The sequence below is a fragment of the Triturus cristatus genome, chromosome 7 (assembly GCF_964204655.1).
Source record: "Triturus cristatus chromosome 7, aTriCri1.1, whole genome shotgun sequence".
NCBI lineage: Eukaryota > Metazoa > Chordata > Amphibia > Caudata > Salamandridae > Triturus > Triturus cristatus.
In genome coordinates, this window is record NC_140590.1 from 944,596,179 (window position 1) to 944,614,107 (window position 17,929).

A 17,929-nucleotide genomic window follows, 5' to 3' on the forward strand; every position below is an offset into this window, starting at 1 on the left:
CAGCTCCGCAGGAGGACCAATTGTAGGTCGTCAGCAACTCTACCGTTCGAACTCTTCGCCAGTGTCTGCTCCATGCATGTGTGCTTATACAAACAATGTGTTGGAGGTTCCCTCGAGACACACTACACATATCACAGTGACTGAGGCTGCCAACATATGCCCTGGGGTGTTTTCACCTGTTAATGGGCATCAGCTGCTTACGGCCTGCAAAGACAAGATGAAAGCCAACTTTCTGAAGTAGTACCCAGCTCACCTTGCCTGCCACCGTGTGATTTTAGCTTCTCACGGTGTGATCGTGTGAAGGGAGCCAAAATCGTGTGACACACAGAAGTGGCACCTTGTGAGTTGCCAGGTCTGGGAAACGCCCCATTGCCAGTAGGTCGAACGGCAAGAGGTTTCCCAGGGCCTGCGGTAAAGGCAGCAACACGCAGAGAGGAATTCAAATACTAGCTTGATTCGTCTTCAACCTCTCATACCGAGGCGATGATGCCACACGCACATTCTAATTTCTAGAATGTTCAATGTGGATTAAACCATCGAGGGGAAGATGGAGGAAGAATGTACCACTAGACTTAAGGGGAACAAGGTGAATGAAAAGAGGAACCTAAAATTATAAAATATATAATTGTATTAAAAATAAAATATAACACAATATCCACGTTTCGGTGATAACCTTTGAACGGAAACTGACAGCTGCCATAACCTTCTTTTCGGTAAGGATGTTTATGTCGCTAACCACCAGTCGCTGTACTGTTTTGCGGCGATCTCCTTTCTCCGACGTTGCTAGGGTGTTAGTTCTTCCGAAGTACTTCTTCGATATCTATGACGCTGCAGTAGTGTGCCCACACCCCCTCCTTGTATGGGCAACACAAACAGGGAGCGTATGACGTCTAGTAGTGAAAGACAATGAGCGCATACGCAATCACGTAGCATAATCAGCACCGTCTTCTAGAAGACACTCCGATAGACGCCATTTCAAGGTTGTCGTTTGACAGCGGTGGTTGTTGGTTTGGGAGCTGGCAGCGCGGACCTTTTACTTAAAAAAAATTCGGACTAAAAGTGGCATTTGCTGATACGCAAGGGTAAGGATTAATTTTTGAAGTCTACTTACATCTGTTTCACTAACGATTAGATTACTTAGTTCCGGAAATACTGAAATTGTGCTTTTGTCGTCCTCTGGTGCTCCTGTGAGCACGCAACGGAGGACTCTGAAATTATTTTTTTCGCAGTAAAAGTTTTCTCGAGAATATTCATTTATGTCGCTTTTCTTTGGTTTCCCCGGGCGGGAGCGGTCGACTGGCTGTATCGACGCTCACAAGATGGCCGTCTACCACTGGCTTGTGTAAAGAAACGTCCGCCATGTTACGGTTCGCCCCGAATTAGCTTTACAAAATGGCGCCGTGTTGGTTCGACCTGAAACCTGCGAACCAGCACGGTTTCGCATTTGAGCTAAAGTTTTATCACTTAGGTAGTGCAGTAAAGTGGCCAAGTGGTTTTTTTTTTTGTGTTTTGGTTATACGTCGGCGTGCTAAGGTGTTTTGTAGCGACGATTTGAAGATAGTTGGCAAAGTAATACAAGGTTGTAAGTATATTTTTAAAGTTTTTTTTTTTTTTTTTTTAAATAAGTTAAGACACCGATTCACCCCCAATTGAGCATAGTTAAAATTAGTAGATGAGTTTATTTAAATAACTGCTGTTTTCTGTTGCGAGCTATTATGAGACGTCAATGTTATTGTTATTATTATTATTATTACTTACTGATTTGCTTTTAACTTTTCTTTAAGATGCGGCACTCCAAACGAGTTCATTGTCCAGATTTGGATGATCGTGATAGTCTAGATTACAGAAACCATAAGCGAAAGAGGCGGTCTCTCAGTAGTACACGAGAAAAAAAGCATCGCAAGCTCAGTGTTGATGATATCAAGACTTCCGATAGGTAAGTTTAAACACCAGTCGATGTCATCCAGGCATCGACATGTCACCCTCGTGGAAGTGTTTGGGTCGTGTTTAATCCGAATGGTGGATGTTTTGACCATATACATGTTTGTCCAGGTTATCCACCCTGGGGCGAGTTATTTAAAGTGCTTTTCGTTAATACCGATTTGCATATGTCTGGGTCTAAATTGGAGTGGCATAGGGAGCAAAAGTACGATGGATTTAACCCAGATCTCTTGACTGGTGTGATGTATGATGCATTCAGTCAATCATTTGCGTATCACTTTTCTTTAATACCGCACGATTCGCCTGTATGTCACGCTATCTGAACTTAGTGGGGGCTGCATTACATGTTGTCCTTGCCATGACTTAATGTATGCGAATAGACTTTCAAGAGGACTTTTCTACAGTCCAGTTTGTTGCACCATTGAAACACCCCAGAGTACATCGGGGGCGCTACCTGATGTAGAAAACGTATTGGTCATTAGATATGTTGGTCTCCATATGTAAGCGGCTGAGGTACTTAAAGTGAGTAAAACAGTCCTAAACAGGTGTACTTTCAGTGGTCTTTGTAGCCGCTTAGTTGCTTTTTTCCAGAACCCAGAATTAAAATGGCCGTTTTTATGAGGATTTGCCTACGGAGCTTTTAGTTGAGCGCCGTTCATGAAATATTGAGAATACCACGCTTGTAGTGGAATTTTTGGTCATCCTATTGGTTGGCTTTTTTGTCACTTGTTAGCTTGCCTAATACCTAACGGCTTTCCTTTCTCTGTTGCTCTCCGAGACCGCCGCTTATTTGCTGTCATATTTTCATGACGTGTATCCTGACGGCTCACGCCACGTCAGAGTGCATGCATTTTGCTTTTTACCTTGTGTGCTGCTCTCACCACCCAGAACCCGCACCACTACATGGGCTGGTCGATTTAAATGTTCATCCGCCCTCTCCCAACAGTTAACTCTAGCGACTTCTCTGAGGGAGGAACGTAAGTTGCCATAAGACTTGCAGGCAGTGTATAGAATCGTACTGGTGTCCGTATTTAGCCAACTTGCATTTCCCTAAACTGGCTTGTTGATGCCGGTCTCCAGTGGAGGACCGAATGTGTAACGCCCCCATATCCCAGTTTTACCAGTTCATTTGAATAGTAACTGCACTGTTCCTTCTATCTCCTCTGGACCTCTCGCCCACCTTAGGACTGAAGAGCTGATAGTACCTGCTAGGGAAATCAAGCATTTTTGCTGGAAATAGGCAGGTGGTGTGGCTGAGAAACTCGTCACGCGTGTTTTTAGTAATGCAAATGTGTATTCGTTTGCTTGTAGTCATTATTTGTGCATCAGGTCCATGAATGAGAGGGATTACCACGACAGGAGGTATGTGGAATATCGAAAGAATAACTACAAAGACAAGTTGGAAGACGATCCTCATGATGGGTACCATACACATGGCAGCAAATCGTCTGGCCGAAGTGGGAGAAGCAGCCGTCATAAAAGAAAACATAGAAAGGATTATAGCACCAGCCGTCCTCTGCACACGGTATGGCGATGTTTTTGTGCTTCGCTGTGTTTTTAGTGTCAAAATGTTGACATTAGACTTAAAATTTCCCGGTATTTCTGGATGTTCGTGGAGAGCACAGCACCAATTTAGCATTTTCTTCATGCTAGTGAACTAATTGCAAGTACAAGTAATATATTAAACACAGCTGCTAAACGCCAGTGTAGAGAAGCGATTGTGACGCCTTTTCATGGCTTAAATTTGATATAGAACCGATTGTTAAAGGCCTTGTTGGCCGTTTTTCTTAGTGTGTGAGCAGGGTGTTTTGTAATCGGCTAATCGCACCATATGCCGAATTAATCATGTTAGTAGGATTCGATGTATGCTAATGGCCAGAACTAAAGTATTTTAATATCAGTTCCATTTTTAAACTTAATAACTGTCGTGTGATTTTTAACGTAGTTATGACTGCCATGGCAGTTCCAAATTAACTTTAATGTGTTTTTTAAAAATGTCCTTGAAATATTTGCGATAACACTAGATAAAATCCAGTGCCTCAAATTAACTGTTTTAAAAAAATGTAATTGCTTTGAAAAAATATTTTGAAGAATCTTATCTGAAAATTTGTTCCTTGCCATGTTTTTCTTCTGTAACATAAACTGTGTGCCCTGTGAATTTCTGGGGACTGAATTTGAAATGGCTCCTGCCAACTGTTCGTGGCCTGGTGCGTTATCTGAATGCCCGAATATCTCCCCGCTGAATGATTGAATTACGTGTTCTGCCCTGAATTCACACTGGTATATTGATTGGCTGGACGATCTTGGTGGCGCCCACTTGACGTTTCCAGAAGAGGCACCGCAGGAAAAGATCCAGGAGTGTAGAGGATGATGAGGAGGGTCATCTGGTCTGTCAAAGTGGAGACGTGCTAAAAGCAAGATGTATAGAATATTTTTTCAACACTTTTAATCTAATTTGACAGAATAGAATGTTTAGATTAGAATGTTAGGGTGTTTTGGGAAGATTTTTTTTTATTTTCTTACCTTAAAAGCACTTGTGCTGCGTAAAATTAATTATCTATTGTACTGTAGTCTAGATTAGGGCCAGTTAGTTTTATACATTTTTATTAAATAACGTAAAATAAACTCATTCTAGCGCTGACATTTAAATTAAACTTTCGTTTATTCCAGCCTAGAATACGCACATTGATAGCATGTTTTATTTTTTTAGTATCGTGCATTATTGTATTACATAAACGTCAGAATCACTGAATGATCTTTCTGTTTATAGATGAAATTGTTGCCACTCTGGGAGAAGGTGCTTTTGGGAAAGTAGTAGAATGTGTCGATCGCATTGGGTAAGTTTGTGTAATCTCAAGCGAAGACCTGCAGTAGTTACTGCTTTAATAATTCACACTACCATAAGCAATACTTAGTAATGCCTCTTTGCAACCCTTAAGTCGAATTTGAAGTTTCATTTCTAATTGTTTGACCATGGCCGTAATGACCATTCTCCTGTTTTGCTCTGAATGTGCCTTTTTTATGGGTATTTAGAACTAGAATAATAAGTGTACTTTACAAGTTGGTGTGGTAGCCTTCCCCCCCCCCCCCCCCCCCCCCCCCCCCAATCCTAATTGGACTAATTTGATCTCTACTTTCAATCAGAGCGGTACTTGTCATGCAATCCAGGTGCTGGCGGGGTCCTGTTGATTTGCCAGGTCTTCAGGGACTTCCATAACTCTGGAAAAGGCTGGGAGGTCCATAGATGAAAGGGTAGCTTGTTCGAAGTCTTTTTTGCTAGGTAGAAGATGCGACCTCTGCATCTGCTGCGTCTGGTTTGAGGTGCGATGGTTAGAGAAGGACCTGAAGGGGAGGTGTCTAGTGGGCTGATAGTTCAGGCGGTGGTTTAAATAGGTGGATCTGCAGTTGTGTAGGGCCTTGTATGCATGGATCAGGAGCTCGAACTGGCATTTTCTGAACGGGGAGCCAGTGGAGTTATGAGGCACATGGTGATGAAGGTTCATCCACAGATCCAACTCTGGCTCAACTTGTTGGCCCATATTCTCAGACTGGTCTCCCTTCACCTGCCTTGTTGTATACAGGCAGCCTCCATGCTGCTTTCTCACTCCACAGGCGGTGCCCTAATCAGAAATGGCTGATAAGCAGCTGCGGGAAGTACAGTGCAGATGCCTTAAGTGCCAGGGCTGTCTTGAAACGTGATATTGCCTATCCGTGGGGTGGTGCGTCTAGATCGAAGTACTGTAGATTCGAGATGGTGCAAGATTCGGCTATATGCTTAGGCTGATTAACCCACCTCTCCCAAAATAGTCATAGCTGGCACATGTGCCTTTAAAAAAAACTGCCCGCTATTGGTAGTGGTCACCCATGAGACAAAATTTGAAGGTCGGGGGTCTGACGCGCTCATTCCAGAATTGTTCCTAAAAACCTCTTGTATCTGCAAATGGTAAACCTAGTTAATTTTCTAAAAGCAAACCACTTTATCTAATGTGATTATGCAGGGTTTGTCTCTTCGCGGTTCATTAAATAGTGAACTTTGCAGGGAAAGACTGTATTTAAAGATGTGCAAATCCAGTAACTTTTCCACATAAAATGTACCTTTAGATATATTTTTTTTAGTCTACTACCTCGGACTTCAGTATATATGCATATTTTCTTTTCATTTAAAGGGGTGGTGTACATGTTGCAGTGAAAATTATTAAAAACGTTGATAGATACCGGGAGGCGGCCCATTCAGAAATCCGTGTTTTGGAGCATTTGAACAGCCGAGATCCAAAGAACAAATAGTAAGTTTTGTTTGAGTACTGTGAAATAACGACTTTGGACTACATGATAATGATATCTTTACAAAAGGTATTTACAATTTTATTTCTATTTTTTTTCTCCCAGTTTGTGTGTCCAGATGTTGGAGTGGTTCGATCATCATGGTCATATTTGCATTGTCTTCGAGTTGCTGGGACTAAGCACATACGATTTCATTAAAGAGAATAGTTTTTTGCCGTTTAGCATTGACCAGATTCGGAACATGGCATATCAAATTTGCAAGTCTGTTAATTGTAAGTACCTCTGTGTGTGTGTGTGTGTTTTTGTTCGTTTTTAAAAACTAAACAATGGCTAATATGCTTTTTTTTTCTCCCTCCCCCACTTTTAGTTCTGCACCATAATAAACTGACGCACACAGATCTAAAGCCCGAAAATATTTTATTTATCCAATCGGATTATGTTGTGCATTACAATGCAAAAATGGTGAGTATATAGGGGTGGGTAAGCTTTATATATTTGCCACTATGCCTTTTGGGGTGTGGTTAGGCAGTGCAAATGTTCTCTTGCTAGTACTCTCGCCAACTATTGGTTTTAAGCCTCTTTCATACTTTGCCTAGAGACTGTCAATCATGTTTTGGTGGTTCTTGTTGGGAGTATTCATCTCTTACTGCTGTTTGAATGTATTCCATCTCCACTCCATTGCTTCGGTGGTGTGAGGCTGCTTTTTAGGTCTCGCCTGAGCCAGCGCATGCGCTGCCAAGACATTCAGTAAGGGCTCTTTGAAGTGCTACAAAAGCGTCCACCATGTTGCGGACACGTGCTTTGCACAGAGCACGTCATCGCGATCACTTTCATCGCGATTCCTTTTACAGCCGCGTAGCCAATTCTTGTTTACCCTCATCGTCCAACTTGACCCCCCCGCCTTTTTTCCAGACATTCATACTGGAAGTAGGTGTTGCATTTGCTTTGAACTCTGAACAATTACTTTGGGTTGTGAAGGATTTATGTTGGCACTGAATCTTATTTCTGGCTGTTGGCATCGTTCCTAGCACTCAGCTCACTTGGATGGGTAAGGTTCTTCATAACAATAGACAACATGCAAAATTGAAAGTGCTGTGAAGCGAATGTAATAACGAAACTCACTACAGTTTATGCGTTGACTCATTTGGAATCAGTGAAGTTTACGTAAAGCTGAGATAGGAGGTCTTGCATTTCCAGTCTGTCGCTGGCCACATCCATGCATCACCAACAGTCTCAAAAGCAATACATGTGTTTCCTTAATGCAAGGCAAGTAATGAGACAACAGGCAGCTGCAGAAAGATTGCTGTGTCCGGATATAAAACTTGCGTAGACCTGTAATGTTTGTTGCTAGTTCCGAAGGGGTACAATTTGTCACTGCATACATTGCCGCCGAGTCAGAGCCTAAAAGCGCACACAGTAGCTTGCTCCATGGTTCTGACGCCTGTTTCGAGCGGAAGGGGCGATGGTCACCTACTTAACTGCTCTTAGCAGCTCACGTTCAAAGGAAATAAGAAAGGGGCCGAGACCAACACAGTACCAGTGCTACCAATGTCCTTCCGCTCGTGTCCATTCGGTTTATCTTTGCCAGACAGATCTCGGCTGGGGGCAGTGGAGTCAGGCGCACATATGCTTTCATCTACAAGCTGGTTTCAGTCAGCAACATTCCTTCCAGCCCACACTTCAGGTCCATTTACCTCAATCACGCACGTTACCTTTCATCGCTGCTGTCTGTCTCCCTTTGTCACTTGTCTTCTTGCCTTGCTACTTCTTTCTCTCTTTTTGTCCTTTCTTTTTGACCCTCTGTAGGAGTTTTATATATTTATTATGCTTGATATGGAGAAACGGAAGTGCAGGTACTCTGTACCAGAGTGCCTGCATGTTTCTGGGAAGTGCCAGTACTCCAATTAAAAGTATTACACTTCTTTTGAGGTGCCAGTACATGCCCTCTAAAAAACAAAAGCATTGGCATAGCCAATAGGTCTCTCTTTTGGACCTTATAAGTGTTTAGCCATGCAACAGTTGATGTTGCACCAAGGATGTTGTGCTGCATACCTAAATACTTATAAGGTTCCAAAGGCGAGACCTATTGGCTATGCCAATGCTTATCAGCTTTTGCTTGGTCCTTCCTACTCTGGTAACATTTCATACTTGAGCCCATTAAATAAACCCATACCAGTATTGGCATAGCTATATGCTTTTTAGCGGTTGTATGTCATTACAACGCATTCCTTTTCTACGCATGCGTTACAGCGTGAATGCCGTTACCACAAATGCATTTACCACGCATATCTGTAAAGGCGTTTCCGTGGTGTGTTAATTTTTTATTTTTTTAATACCCTTGTGCTCATTTTTTTTCTAATAAATTCCCCTCAACACTAATGTGTCCCCATACACAAACCCTTTAAAAGTTTCCCCTTCGCTACATGTCCCCCTCATTAATTACTTAACCCATACCTCGCTACGTCCTCTAGTCTCTGGAAGCTCTTCCTCTTTACGATGCAGATCGGAAGCGGAAGTGTCTTTCCGTTTCCTGTAACGACGGTACGGCGCCGATTGCCTCCACATCGATGGAATCAGGTGGGGGGGGGGGACCCCACAACCCCCTTTTTTAAATACTACCTTTAACACACATGCCTTTACTACGTATCTTGAAGTAAAGGTATGCCTGGTAAAGGCTTTTCGTGGTAACCATGCATGCGTGGTTACTGTTATGCGTGGAAATGGCCGCGTTGTAGTGGCCGGTTTCCCCTTTTTAGCATGCTAGAAACTTGTCATTAATAAACTCTTGACCATTGTTCGCGTAACACTCATGGACAACTGTATATTACTTATTCTATTGTCCCATCATGGGCATCGCGGGTATGCATAGTAGAATGGCTATTTTGCAATATTGATGTCTATCTGCGTTTGAAGCGGAGCAGATTTTGTACTCCCTCCTTAAACAGGTGTCTTGGTTATTACCCTGCGAGTTAATTCTTGGGGTGCAGGTACTTGGAAGATTTTAAACTTTCAATTAGCGCTTTATTTTACAACACTGGTTTAACATGGCTCTTACGAGACCACATCCATTAACCGTTTCTCATTCTGTGTTTCATTTTTCTTTTCTGTTTTCAACTCCTCGTCGGGGGTGGAAAGCTCTACATCCAGGGGAGTAAGCTCTATATAAATACAAATAAATTTAAACCCTGGTCCCCAACATACTGAAAGCAATAAAGATTAATCTAAAATTTGCACTACGGTTCTACATTGAATATTTAACGTTCTTAAGGACATTCAACTGAAGGAAATCAAGGTGGTGAAAGCTTGCAAGTGAATGGAGCAATCTGTGTCCCAGTAATCGAACGGTGTGAATAGAGTGATCTAACGAGTACGTTTTATAGGATCAAAATAATTAAATTGCTTTGAACTCTCTTTAACCATTTTGGTGGTTTTCCCTTTAGAAACGTGATGAGAGAACATTAAAGAACAGTAACATTAAAGTTGTCGACTTCGGAAGTGCTACCTATGATGATGAACACCACAGTACTTTGGTATCCACAAGACATTACAGAGCTCCAGAAGTTATTTTAGGTTGGTGCAAAAGCAACTTGCATTGTGGGATAATTTATTCCTAAGTATTGAGTTTTTATTCTGTTAAATTGTATTTGTATTGGCTGGGGCAGCGTTAAATATTTGCATCCAGTTCATCTTGTACCCTAAAGAGTTGTTAATTGTTGTAGCAACTACTTGCGATATTGATTTGCGGTGCTCAACCAATGGGCTAATAGTAGGTATAAATCGAGGTGACTAACTTTTTCTTTATTCCCTCTTTAGAACTTGGTTGGACGCAATCGTGTGATGTTTGGAGCATTGGCTGTATTCTTGTTGAATACTATATCGGCTTGACCATTTTTCAGGTAGCAACTCTTTCACTGTAAATGCGTGATATTTTCTGCCTCTTTAGAGTCAGACTGGAGCAGTTTCCCCTCAGCCACTGCAAGTTTTTATTAAAGCCCTTGTGAAGGGGATCCCACCAACGGCAGGATAACCCTGCTGCATCAACTTTCAAAATTTGCTCTAATTGCAGAAGTATAGTGTTTGCTGCTTGAAATATTGCCCAATGGCAATGAATCTGTTTCTTTAACCGTGCCCATTCTTTAAATTGCCAAGATCAAGTGCTCGCTAATTGACTGCCACTTTCTGTGTGCTACACAGCTTCCTTGTCTGCCTGTTAATATTATTGCTTTTTATGATTATTTACCAGACGCATGACAGTAAGGAGCACCTTGCAATGATGGAGAGAATATTGGGCCCAATACCAACTCATATGGTAAAGAAAACTCGGTAAGCGATTGGTGTTTGGGATTGGTTTCATTTAAATTGCATTAAATGGTCTGTTCTTGCTCTGCTTTATTACCTAGGAAATAAAATAAACCTAGCACCATATGAAGTAATTCTGTTAAATGTCTCGGAAATGACTGCCCTTCTAGCTAGTCGGCTTACATTTTTTGTTTAGCCAGGGCCTTTCAATATCCTCTTGCAATCACTCTACAAATTTGTTAAAAATTAGCAAAAACTAAAGGTTGAAAAGCGTGTCCTTAAACATCAAACACAGTGCTGCATGGTGTTTTGAATATGCCGCGCCGGCCTCCAGTATACACATAGCCAGGATCAGAAGCTGTTACTGTAGTTCACTCGGCCCGTTTCTCACCTTAAATTAAGGTGCAGGCGTGCTAAAGTAACCAATTGCTTCAGCACTGTTTGCTGGAAAGAGTAACGTCGGGTAGTGGTAGCGAGCTCGGCGTCAACATTTATCCCCAAATGTCTTCCACGATCTAATGCGGTGTTGGTTTGCAGGGCCATTGTATTTTTGTGGCAGGCTTTTAGTGCCGGTCTCAACAAAAGACCCTGCATTGCTTGACTAAAGCAAATACCCTGTGAAAGCAAGCAAATGCATGATTCCACAAAAAGCCAGTGGAAAGCAGTTGCTTGCCAGGTCTGCTATCGACCTGTTCAAATGTCTTTTGCAATTGGACAGCTGCTATCTGGCAGGCTTCAGTCTAAAACTTGCACTTTACTGAAACACAATAGGTCTCGCATTTACAAGAGTTGGAGCTATGGGCATTTTACATGGCCATGCCTTTTTATTTGTTATCCAAACATAAATAAAAGGTAGTCATTTACAATTCCAATTAAACTCTCGCAAATGTGAGACCGATTGCATCACAAATGCTTACTACAGCTGTGTGAATTGCAGTCGAAAGTTAAAATGTTTACAATGAGCAGACCAGACAGCAGTCATGGACAGGCTAACACTTTATAGCGGGAAAATTGTTATATCTATTGGGTAAATCGTTATCAAGGTACAATAAGTCTATTCTCATGCTAATGTCTTAAAAATCTGACCGCTCCTCAGTGGACAAGGATGGCTCGAGTGGATGAGCTAATTTTACTAAATTCTTTATTTCTGGTCATGTTTAATTATTACATTTCTTGCAGGAAACGAAAATATTTTCATCATGAACGACTAGACTGGGATGAGCATACGTCAGCTGGTCGATATGTCAAGAGGCGTTGTAAGCCATTGAAGGTATCTGTCTTATGGGTGATAACGGTTTTGGTTTTTGTTTAACTGCCAATTTTCTAATAAAATGCAGGTTATTTCATTTATTGAACCAGCTGGTTTAGTCTGTACCTTCAGTGGTACATTGCTTTACCCCAATCCTACCTGAGCGGGTGACCCAGCATTTTAGGGTTATGTAGTGAGCACTATTCTGTTTTCTGATAACTTTCGATACTATAATTAAAATGACGACGTTCCTTACGAAAGTGCTCTTGAGTGGGTAGGCTAGCAAACTTTTTCTAAAAGTAATATGGTTTAGTGTCTCTACTGTTTCATAAATATTGTAACTGGTATATTCTGTATGTCTGATCTAGATGAAAGCTCGGTCTCCGATTTAGAGTCACACTGGATAGGAAAATTGGGTTTGGAAAGTAACGGACAAGATGCATTTTGTGCAATTTTCAGGGTACATTGGTCCCTGGATGTCACAAAGTAAATAATTGGCTGTGGGTATTAGGAACTTGATGAAGAAAGTTCCCAAACAGTGAATTTCTGCATTGAATAGATTAGACTGTCATCACCCAAACTGCTGTGAGCATCTGCTACTAAAGCGTGGACTGTGCTTGTATCTCATGGAGCTTTAGGTGCTGTTCTGCAGATCCTGGCTCTCCTAACTATCTTATTTCCTAATTCAGGAATGAAGTGCCATGTCCAATAGCTTGTTGCCTGTATAGGTTTTAACTAAAGCAAAAACAAAGCTATAGGGTAGGTGCTGAATTCCACCTATGGTGTCCAATAGATTTTCTGTGGCCTTCTATATTAGAAAAATCTTCTGACGTACCATAAAGTATTGGCTTAAAAGCTGGCTACAGAAGATAGTTTAAGGAACCTTAGCGCAAGATGCATGGAAATTACATTCATTTGTGCCTAAAGATCGCTGCTCAATTGGCAGATGCTTTAATACACAGGCCAGTTGTCCTAAGCCATTGACTTCTGGCTAAAGTATCTTGACTGTTTTTTTTAAAACTATTTGTCTGGTGATTAAATGATTAATTTCTAAGAACCCTAGTATGTTATATTTAGTATTGTGTTTATTTCTCAACTTCAAGCAAATACTTGTGCAGGTCAGTAGAAATAATGAGCTGTTTGTCAATTGTCGTCCAGTTTAAAATCCTTCGTTTTTTATTGTATTTTTACAGGAATTTATGCACTCTCATGATCCGGAACATGAAGAGCTGTTTGACCTGGTTAGCAGAATGCTGGAGTATGATCCAACTAAGAGGATTACGTTGGATGAAGCATTGACACATCCGTTCTTTGACTCATTAAAAAAAGAATAACCAGTGTCCTTTTGTTATTTATATTTCTCCAGAGAAGTTGTCATTGGCTGTGTCAGTCAGATATATTTTTAAATTATTTGTACATTTATTGTAAATATAAAGATTTTATATTGCTGACGTGTAAATGTAAAGTTGTTTCATCCTGGCAATAAATCGAACCTGAATCTGAATTATTGTCAAGGCCTGACAGTTTTGTTACCCTGATGCACAGCTAGGAAACAGACCGACTGCTATCAAAACTGAATAAAAGGAACCTTCACTTTACAGAATGTAAAGAGGAAACCAATAACATAAGTACAGTACCCAAAAATAGTAAATTGTCAATATTTCTATGCCTGATTTAGATTGTAGCCTAGAAGTTTTGTGTTGCCTCCCGGCCCCCAGCACTCGGCATTTTACTTTCCCTGCCTGTGTTTCTTACTTTGTGACTTTTGTACTGTTTTATTTTTTTGAATGAAGGTAAAAATACCGATTGGAGCAGCTGTAGATGCACATGCTCTGCATACTCCTGCCATCTAGTTGCACTGACTCCATTTTTAGTTTTTCTGCCATCTGCTTTGGGTGTGTATTGATTGTGCTCTGACTTTATGTTCGTTCATTTGGCCCTGCATGGTTGAATCTTCAACTCTGTTGCTTGGTTGTCCCCTTTCTGCTTTGGCAACTTGCTGTAGGCTGGGTTTATGAGGTGTTGGGTGTAATTGAATGGTTGGTGACAGAACACCTTTCAGAGGGCGGGTTAGGATGTGCTTGGGTATGACCAACTATGGATCCTGAGTAGCTGCCAAGTGCTCCTTGGATTAGCAAAAGTTCCCACCGTCATGTGGGTAGGTGTAGATGCAGATTAGGAAACATGGCAAGTCAAAGGGACTCACGGCCGTATCAGTTTCCAACAATTATTTTCGTGGTTTTTTTTTTTTTTTCCTAACTGCCTGTTAGAACAGGGGGTCTTTAGTTGGCTGAGGCAGTTACATTAGTCAAAATAGGGACCCTTGCTTCTAGTCTGGGAAAGGAGGGACACCTCTCTGATAACCCCCTGGTAGCTTAGCATGAGCAGCCAGGCTTATCTTCAAGGCAATGTGTAAAGTATTTGCAACCACACTCCCAGTGACAAAGTGATAATGTCACAAATGGATGTCACATGTATGAAAAGAGCGGCATCTTTATCGGGAAGAAAAATATGGTAAGACCAAATGATAAATTATTCAGGCGGGTTTGTATTGCAAGAATGCAATTCTCAATGCAAGTAATCAGACGGTTCGTAATGCCGGAATAATAATAGGCTAATCACCGCGATTAGCGTGGGCACCACTAGGCCCTCAACCACAGGCAACAGTCCTGAACTTCCGAGGGTGGCCCTGGGACTGCTGGGCAGGTCCGGGCTGCTCGAGGACTCTGCGTCTAACGCAATGCAGCGGGGGGGGCACAGAGGAGCACTCCTGCACCTCCCCAGGCCCCACATGCTTGCAGCTCCCGATAGGGAGTCCAAGCCTTACCTGGGGGTGCGCTGCTTTGCTCGCGCTCACCACCAGTTGGATGTCCTGCGGGGTGCTCCTGATAGCTCTGATGCAAGGCCAACGCTGTAGCCAGGCAGGTTACTGCGCTGCCTGCTCTGTTTCTGACTCTTGGGCAGATTCGTCTTGTGAACGACGAGGACTACCTCACGACTTCTTAGCTTTACAAAATCCTTCAGCACGTTGTGGCTCGGTGCGGCGGCGATCCTGAGCCGCAGCCTCATTACAATGACTGTTTGCGCCACAACAGCGTGGACGATTCACGCTGTGGGGGCACTGCAGTCAACCGTGGACCCCACGGCAGTCTCTGGCTGCACAAAGCGTTGCTGAGAGACAATTGGGTTCGGGCCACACAGTCCTAGGGCAATGCCTACAAAGGTATCAGGCTGCAAAAAGCACATGCACAAAGCGTTGCTGGGAAACTGATGTTCCTGCTTTTCTACAACAGGGAGCCAGCTCTCCTCAGACTCTTGGATACAAGTTTACTTCGGGGCACAGCAAAGTCCCATAGCCTCTCATTAGTTAAATCTGCAAACTGCAGGCCAGCCCCAGAACACACAGCAAGGGCCAGTCCTTATCTTCAGCTTTTCTTGACAGAGGTTCCTCTTGACCACAAAGTAGTTTCAATCCTGTTCAGTCCAACGTTCAGCGGTTTCAGCTCGGTTATACCCCTAAATGTCATTGAAGTCTGTTCAGGGGCCACTGACCTGTGTCCAAACCTGTTCTGGGTGTCTCCCTGCCAGGGACCCCTTCTTCTATTGATAGTGGGGGACTGGTTCCTCAGTCACTCAGCAGGAGGTAGAGCCATTCTTTTATGCCACCATCCCAGACCTCTTCACATCCAGGGAACTACTACCCCCCCCCCCCCCCCCCCCCCACACACACACACACTCCAGATGCAGGTCAGCCTGTTGCTCTCTTCTCCCCTGGATCAAGACGTTTCCCAGATCCTATCCCATTCAAATCCAGTCAATCCACAACCAGACAGACACAATTGTTAGAACAAAAAAAAACCAGCCACTTGTAAAAGTGTGGTTTCTAAAGGCACTATTCAAAAACCACCTTTTCAAAAAGATTGTTACATTGTGAGTTCAGGCACACTAAACTTCACCTCTTCATCTTAAGCCTATGGCAAGATAGGCTGGAAACTTATTACACTGCCTTTCAAGATAGCCTTGCAACAGTGAAACGAAATGGAGACTATTTCACTGTCAGGACATGCTACATACCTCAGTACATGTCCTACCTTTCACAGAAATTGCACCCTGTCTGGGGGGGGGGGGGGTACCTTGGGCCTTCTATAGGGGTGTCTGATGTGCATGGGAGGGTTAAGGGCTGGCAAGTGGGTGCACTGGACAGCATGGCGGTTAGCAAACTGCACACAGGCACTGCAGTGACAGGCCTGAGTTCTCTCTTTAGGGCTACTTGTGTGGGTGGCACAATTAGTGCTGCAGGCACACTAGTAGCATCTGCATTACCAGCCCTGGCACACATAGTGCACTTTACTAGTAAGGCAAACATACCAATTCTGGACCACCAATTACCATCACGCTTAATACAGAGCATATGCACTTCAGCAGTAAAGTGCCCAGCGTCAAACTATAAAGGAGGAAGGCAAAAAGTTCAGGGATGACTCTGTAAAAAAGGGCTAAGTCCAACACTACCCATTAAGTGCAGGCTACAACATTTATAGGCAACCCATTCCCCTCTTACGTTTGGGGGCTCTAGTGTTGCGCTACTGGTCCCTTCCTGTTCCTTGCAAAGTAGTTGGGATTACTCGTTCACTGGTGGGCACATCTACAGAATATTTACTGGTAGGCCTTAACGCAAGTCTCTACTCCCAACTCTTGGAAAATAGTCCAGTGTGCCTATTATCAGTCTTACTCGCTCCAACAGCGAGGAACCATGCTTGGAGTTGGCTGCACCTGGGAGGTGCGACCGCACTCTACAAGTACAGGCTGTCTGGTAGTGTTCACATGCTGCTTCTGCACAATAAGTTGTGCACTTCTCAACAGGAAGCGAGGTTGATTTTGATGCTTCTGATCTGGGTCCCAGTGATGTTCCAGTCTTCATTCAGTGCACTTGGTCAAGTCTGGTGCAGTTCTCAATGCTCCTTTTATGACCTACAGGTCTTCACTGCTTCACAGTTCTTGGGCTTCGTCCCGATCCTCAACATGATTTCCTGCAACCCCTAACATGGGGTTGCTGTATCGCAGCCACCGGATCCTCTTGGTACACAAGGCCACCACTATGATCCTGCACAGACTTCTTCCTTTGTTACCCAGTAGTAGCTGCCACTGCAGTCACTCCTGTCTTACTGGGTTGTTGCACCGGCTCTGCTCTCGCAGCACATTTTCCACAGCTTTCTTCCCGGCAGACTGCTCCTGGCATATAGAGGTTGCTGGCATGAATCTGCACATGAGCAACGACCTGATCAGTGAAGCAGCTGTTTACGTGCAATGAGAGTTCACTTGACAGGGCCTCCTCACTGGTCCTTGCTCCCTCAAATGCTCTACTCTTCCTCATAGGGGGCACTGGTCTGGCATGCTGGTGCTCCAAAGTAGGTGCTCTTGGTTCCCCTGGGTGATGTCCCCATATCCAGCAAGGATGCTAGGTCTTCCTCCCTACCCACCCTCTCCTGTTAACAGGTAAAATTCTTGCCAAAACTTCAAATCGTACAGTACTTGTATAGTGTGGCTTAGCACTACTGAGGGTATTCTGATGTTGGGCCGCAGGAGTCAGTCAGACCGGTCCTGAGTTTCTTGAGTGTAAAATATGCAACATTTGTATGGGGTGGATCTCCCTGTGTTAGAAGGAGGTTCTGACCATTTGAGCTGTCCTGATTTTTCACTTTTTGAACACCTAATTGAGCTTTTACTGTGGAAAAGCCTCATAATTTGGGAGTCTCCCACAGTTAACTCATGATGAAAGTGACCAAGTGGATTTTACTGGTGTCCCCCCTGGAGAGGGTAGGCCGCTGTAGCCGGAGTAGGGCACTGGGCTGGTTACATGCAGACCCGTGTAGGGGCTGCTGAGGGGAGATTCCTGGTGTGCGTAGCCCAGGAGCAGCTACAAATTGAATGGTATGGCAGGAATTATGCAGAGGTGGGTGGTGATAAGGTATAGGGTTTATACAATGGGAAGAAACATGTAAGAGGAAATTCAGTGTGCTTTACTGTTTTCACTGAAAGACCACTTTATTCTCCAATGGGGATCACATGGGATAGTTTCTCTTCCCTAGGGCCTGCAAATTTTTGACATGCATTAAAGTCCACTGTAACTTAAGCAAGAAGTACTATCCACCAAAGTCAATA

At 43.2% G+C, this 17,929-nt stretch overlaps 1 protein-coding gene across 1 annotated transcript; it reads left to right on the forward strand.

Annotated features, from left to right (window-relative positions):
- The first annotated feature begins 972 nt into the window (after nucleotides 1-972).
- On the forward strand, nucleotides 973-13,274 carry LOC146810893 (dual specificity protein kinase CLK4-like). The gene is made up of 13 exons (XM_085617936.1): nucleotides 973-1,082; nucleotides 1,785-1,936; nucleotides 3,253-3,466; nucleotides 4,272-4,362; nucleotides 4,712-4,778; nucleotides 6,108-6,224; nucleotides 6,328-6,494; nucleotides 6,590-6,684; nucleotides 9,663-9,792; nucleotides 10,036-10,118; nucleotides 10,466-10,545; nucleotides 11,701-11,791; nucleotides 12,964-13,274. Exons 2-13 carry the CDS (start codon nucleotides 1,785-1,787, stop codon nucleotides 13,102-13,104), a joined length of 1,428 nt encoding a protein of 475 aa, XP_085474062.1. The 5' UTR covers nucleotides 973-1,082; the 3' UTR covers nucleotides 13,105-13,274.
- Nucleotides 13,275-17,929: the final 4,655 nt, after the last annotated feature.